The 6000-nt window shown below is 47.4% G+C and overlaps 1 protein-coding gene across 1 annotated transcript in view; it reads right to left on the bottom strand.

Annotated features, from left to right (window-relative positions):
• ARSB (arylsulfatase B) overlaps positions 1 to 5212 on the bottom strand; it is a 136073-nt gene extending 130861 nt beyond the window's left edge. Inside the window, exon 1 of the mRNA XM_036309507.1 lies at positions 4753 to 5212. Within this exon, the coding sequence (XP_036165400.1) occupies positions 4753 to 5055 (303 nt within the window). The 5' untranslated portion in view covers positions 5056 to 5212. The remainder of the gene's footprint in view (positions 1 to 4752) is intronic.
• Positions 5213 to 6000: the final 788 nt, after the last annotated feature.

The raw sequence follows: 6000 nt of genomic DNA on the forward strand, positions 1-6000 counted from the left end.
GGACACTCATAAGTCAAGGCCCCGCTGTAAATAAAATATAGATTTTAGCCCTAACCTGTTTGGCTCAGTGGATAGAGCGTCGGCCTGCGGACTGAAGGGTCCCAGGTTCGATTCCGGTCAAGGGCATGTACCTTGGTTGCGGGCACATCCCCAGTGAGGGGTGTGCAGGAGCCAGCTGATCCATGTTTCTCTCTCATTGATGTTTCTAACTCTCTATCCCTATCCCTTCCTCTCTGTAAAGAATCAATAAAATATATTTTAAAAAATAAAAAAATATATTTAAGTATACATATATATTTAAATATTTTAAAAATAATGAATGAATGAGTCATATAGGGCTGTGGGAAGAACACTGGCCTAAGTTTACAGAAACCTGAATTCTAGTTTACAGAAACCTGAATATCAGTCTCCCTTTCTCCCTTTCCAAAACTCTATGCATTTTTTAAACAAAGCATGTAGATTTAAGAAAGGTTCATATGTGAGGATTCTGAACAATTAAAGGTCTAAACAGAAAAGTTTGAATTCATGTTTTTGTTTGAACAAGTTTCTAGCAGCAGAACAAGCAGCTGGAGTACCCTGCCAGTGTTGAGCAAAGTTAATCTCTCCTTCTATCAGTAGGTGGCGATAGTGAGTACCAAAATGCTCAAGCCACACTTGCTCTAATGGACAGGAGAGCCTTAGAAATTTAGAGCCTTAGAGTTCAGCTCAAATCCCATATTTTCCAGAAGTGAGGTCAGAGTCTGAAGACTGACTGACATGGCAAAGAATGAAATCCACATCTCATAATTTTTAACTGTTCCACTCAGCTAAGTACTTTAGTAAGCTAAAAAACTAAAACTCCGAACTTCTTGGAAATAAAAAGTTCTACCAGTTAGTCTAGGCTTGCTTATCACCTTATGCTTTTCTTTTCTAATCTAAAGTCAAATGATTATGGGAAGGGGGAGTTTCTAAAATTTAGAGTCTAAATGTTAAAGCATGGTTGCTAAATTCATAGATGTGGCTATTAATTAGTTCTTTCAAGTACCTAATTTTAAAATAAAAATATTTTCCTCATTTTATTGTCTAAAATTATGCACAAGACATGATTTATTTCAGAAATTAAACTTTTCTCCCTATTTTCATTTTACATAGGCAATTCCTAACCTGAAATGTATGGTGGGTGAATTTTTTTTATTATTGAAATGTTGAGGAACAACCTAAATGTCCAAAAATAATAGAGATCATTCAGGAAATATTTTTAATAATTCTGAGTAGCAATATAGCATAGTGGTTACACAGCCACACTGCCCAGTTCAAATCCTGGTCCACCACTTACTTGCCTTGTGCTACTGAGCAAGTTTCTTAACATTTTGAGCCTCAATTTCCTTGTTATCAAATAGGACTGATAACAGTAATACTTCATCGGGTTTCTGGGAGAATGTATCCAAGTGCTCAGGACAGTACCAATATGTAGTATCTGAGGACAATGAGGCTTCTTAACCCTTTGAGAAACAGTGATTCCTTTAAAAGAGGATGCTCGCTAACTCAAGGTAATTTCTAATTGGGTCTCATAAACTCTATGAGAATAAAACAGAAGAAACGTCTTGCTTTGGAATATCCAGCTTCTAGCCTGCATTCACTTCTTAACTACAAGGTACTCTAAGTACGCCTGGGGGATTTTTGTGTGTGTGTGTTTTTCCCCCCAGTTGGTGACTGGTGGGGGAGGATGTTAAGGGACAGGACCAAAGCAGCCAATTATATGAACAAGTTTTTGAAGTGTGGTATTTGCTTTCCTGTTCAAGTCTGTTGGAAGGGAGGAAGTTAGAGAAATGAATGGCCCTCCCATTCTTCTGAAATTTGAGTTTAGTTCTCTTGCTTCAGAGCAAATGCAGAACCATTTTGGGCAGACTTTGCCTTCCCTCCTTTCCCTTCTTATTTAAATACCCCGTTAGTCCTACAAAGCATCCAGGGTAAGATCTGCATCACAACTGATATTCCTGATTAGTCTTAGCAGCCATAGTTGGAACTGTGGAAAGTACTTAGTTCTGGTGGTAAAGGAAACCACCCTTTATCTCCATGGCAAACCCTGGCTACAGCTATTTCTCAGACTGTAGTACAACTCTTTTCTGTTTCTAGAAGTCTTCAGACCACTATGGAAATCTTTATTACAAGTGTACTCTCCCTTTTCTTGATTTCAGGGCAACATGAGGCTAGGGTGGATCTGACAGGCTACAGGAACACAGATTTGGGAGGGCAAGATTCAAGAATATCCCCTGTGACTCGAAATATGCTTATTAAATAGACAGTACATCTACCTATATGAAGGTATGCATGTGATCTCAAACAGTTCCCATTTATTGTACTTAATATGGTCATGATAACATCAGGATCTTATAAAAATGTCAATCATATTCAGATTAAGAAAAAAGGTCCAATTTTAGAGGTCTGAGATAACTAGTGGGTGCAGGCAAGGCATGAGCCCAGCTTAGGTACTTTCTGGCTGTGTGGTTCTGAACATGTCATGGAACTGTGGTAGGTAGGTAGGCAGACATGAGGAGAGCAAGGAGGATGGGCCAGGTCCAGAAGGTTACCATGGCAGAAAGCCTAGCAGCAGACACTTGTGAGATGGGACCTTGTCCCCAGGGTAGCCTTTCCTGCCCCAGCATCTTGCTGGCCATGCAGTTTAGACCCCCTCACCTTTCCTCCCTAGGGATAACTGCTAGGCCTCAGTGGTTTCAGCTCCAGGCCTAACAAAGCAGCAAGACCAGAGCCAGCTGTGATGACTAATGACCCCCTCCCCTAGAGCTGACCAATCAGTAGAGACCAGGACCCTGAAAAGAAACATCTGGAAAACCGATGAATATTCTATTGAGATCCTCCCCTGGGACTTCCCCTAAAATCCCCTTCAGAGCATTGAGGACTGGGACCCTGGCCCGGGAGCGTGCCAGTGCCTTTTCCTTTCACCCTCCCTCCTCCTCCCCGCAGCCCTCACCCAGGTGAGTTACCGTTACTTCTTCATTCCCAAGTGCCACGGGCCCTTCTTTCACCTCTGCAACTTATTTCCTAAACCCATCTCTGCTACCAGTCACTTCTCCCACCTCTGATTTTCTAAATCAGGAGTCCTCAAACTACGGCCCACAGGCAACATGCAAATACAAATATTGTATTTGTTCCTGTTTTGTTTTTTTACTTCAAAATAAGATATGTGCAGTGTGCATAGGAATTTGTTCATAGTTTTTTTTAAAATATAGTCCGGCCCTCCCAACGGTCTGAGGGACAGTGAACTGGCCCCCTGTTTAAAAAGTTTGAGGACCCCTGTTCTAAATAAACGTTCTCTTATAATGAATCTTGGCTCCTATCAGACCCCAGTGTCTAACACCTGTTGCCTTTCTCCAAGCTGCCAAACAGAACCTCAATAGCAGTGGTTTTCAACCTTGGCTGCACAGTAGAATCACCTGGGAATCTTTTTAAAATCCTGATTTCTGGGCCTCATCCTCCAGAAATTCTGTTTCTTTGTTACTAATGTTGTGGCCTCACCCCATAACAAAGAAACAGAATTTCCAGAGGATGAGGCCCAGAAATCAGGATTTTAAAAAGATTCCCAGGTGATTCTAATGTGCAGCCAAGGTTGAGAACCACTGCTCTACAGGTTGTTTCATTTGTAAAGGGGATTAAAAATAACAGTTAACTCGTGGGCTGTTTCAAGAATTAACTTTAAAAACAGTATAGCAGCCCTGGCCCTGTTGGCTGGTACACCAAAAGGTTGTGGGTTCGATTCCTGGTGAGGGCACATACTTAGGTTGCGGGTAAGAGAGGCAACTGATTGATGTTTCTCTCTCGCTCTCTCCCTCTCTCTCTCTCTCTCACACACACACACACACACACATTAAAAAACAAAACAAAACAACAACAAAAAAGGGCATGTCCTCGGGTAAGGGGTGAGATTAGGATTAAAATAAATAATAAAAACAGTAAAGCAGCCCTGGGCAGGCAACTCAGTTGGTAAGAGCTTCGTCCCCATATGCCAAGTTTGCAGTTCAATCCCTGGTCAAAGCACATACAAGAAAGAACCAATGAACGCATAAATAAGTGGAATATCAAATCGATGCCGCCTCTCTAAAATCAATCAATAAAATAATAAAGCAGTAAGGCACTATGCAAATGTTCTTGATATTCTTAATTATCTAACATATATGCACACTCTCTACAAGTATACTTTTCTCTATTAACTACAGAGAAGTTTTTAAGAGATAATGATGCTCAGAGGGGTTATGGATACAGGTTAAATCTGAAATGTCAGCAGCCCAAGAAACTGGAAAACATTAATCTCTGGTCAGACAGTCCCAACCCATGACGGCTGGGTTCCCAGGGGACCAGAGTCCTCCCCACCGAGGGCGCTCGCACTTGAACTCGGCCCCAGGTTCGCGCTGCCCCCCTCTCACTGCCACACCGGCGCCCGCCAGCTCCCTCTCCATCTTCCACTCAGGGCCGCCCCGCGGAGTCCATCCCGACCCTCCCGCCGGCCCAGGCCCAGCACCCAGCACCCAGCACCCAGCTCCCAGCTCCCAGCGCCCAGCACCCAGCACCCAGCACTCCCCAGAACCCTCCGCCCCACCATCGGAAAACGAAACACCGAAAACCCACCCGAAGAGGCGGGGCGAGGGGGTGGGGAACGCGGGGCGCCCGGGCAGGCATGCGCAGAGACCGCCGCGGGCTCCGGGCCCGGGGCCAGCCGCCGTCTCGCGGGGACCCAGCTGGGGCCGAGCCGCGTACCTGGTAGCGGCCGGTGAGCAGCTGGCTCCGCGACGGCGTGCACAGCGGCTGCGTGTAGTAGTTGTCCAGGCGCACCCCGCCGGCCGCCAGCGCGTCCAGGTGCGGCGTGCGCACGCTCGAGCCGTGGAAGCCCACGTCGTGCCAGCCCAGGTCGTCCGCCAGCACGAAGACCAGGTGGGGCGGCCGGCCGGCCCCGGCGCCCGAGCCCGGCGGCAGCGGCAGCAGCAGCAGCAGCAGGACGGCGGGGAGCAGCGGCCGCGGGCCGGGGCCTCGGGGCAGGCTCGCTGCACGGCGCGGGCCCATCCTTCGCCGCCCGCGGGCCCCGCGCCTCTGGCGCCACCAGCCTCCGGCAGCGCTTTTAGAACCAGGAACTGGGCGGCCGGCCCGCCCCGCCCCGGGACCTCACCCGGAGGGCCTCTGGCTGCAGGGCCCCCGCGCCCCGCTGCCTCCTCCGGGCCGGCGGCGAGGCGGGGCGGAGCCAGCGGACGGAGCTGGGGCGCTGCTGCTGCCGGCGCCCGGACACCGCGTTGATGCTCGATGGGGGCTAAGATCGCTGACCTTTCCAGCTATGAACTGGGCACCCTGGCATCCTAACACAGGAGCCGATTTGTTCTTAACAGCTTACAAAGCATTTCCGAGCCCGTTTCAAGTCTGGCAGCTAGGAATTATAATGCCCGTTTGTTTTTGTTTTGTTTTGTTTTTCAGAATAAACCATCTTGTAGTTGGTTGAGCCTAAACTCAGTTCTGTCTCCAGAACCTGAGCTACGATGTTGCAGCGGTTCTCAACCTGTGGGTCCCGACCCCTTTGGCGGTCCAACGACCCTTTCACAGGGGTCGCCTAAGACCATCCTGCATATCAGATATTTACATTACGATTCATAACAGTAGCAACATTACAGTTATGAAGTAGCAACGAAAATAATTTTATGGCTGGGTCACAACATGAGGAACTGTATTTAAAGGGCCAGAAGGTTGAGAACCACTGTGAGGTAGACTCTTCTAGCAAGAATCCAGCCTCGTGCGGGTGGGAGGGCGATGAGGCAGTAGTCTAAAAAATTTTGTTTCAGATTTTGTTTATGAATACTATACGCTTGTGAAGCCATTTCCTCCCCACTAGCAAAAAGGGGGTTCAACACACACACCCCAACTGCACAGCGCCCTTTTGAAGGTGCAGTTTTACTTGGGCCTCCCTGGGAGTTTGGGGGCACTGTGTGGGCATTCAGTAGCTCATTAGCTTGTCCAGATATG

The sequence above is a fragment of the Myotis myotis genome, unplaced genomic scaffold, assembly GCF_014108235.1.
Source record: "Myotis myotis isolate mMyoMyo1 unplaced genomic scaffold, mMyoMyo1.p scaffold_m19_p_5, whole genome shotgun sequence".
Lineage (NCBI taxonomy): Eukaryota > Metazoa > Chordata > Mammalia > Chiroptera > Vespertilionidae > Myotis > Myotis myotis.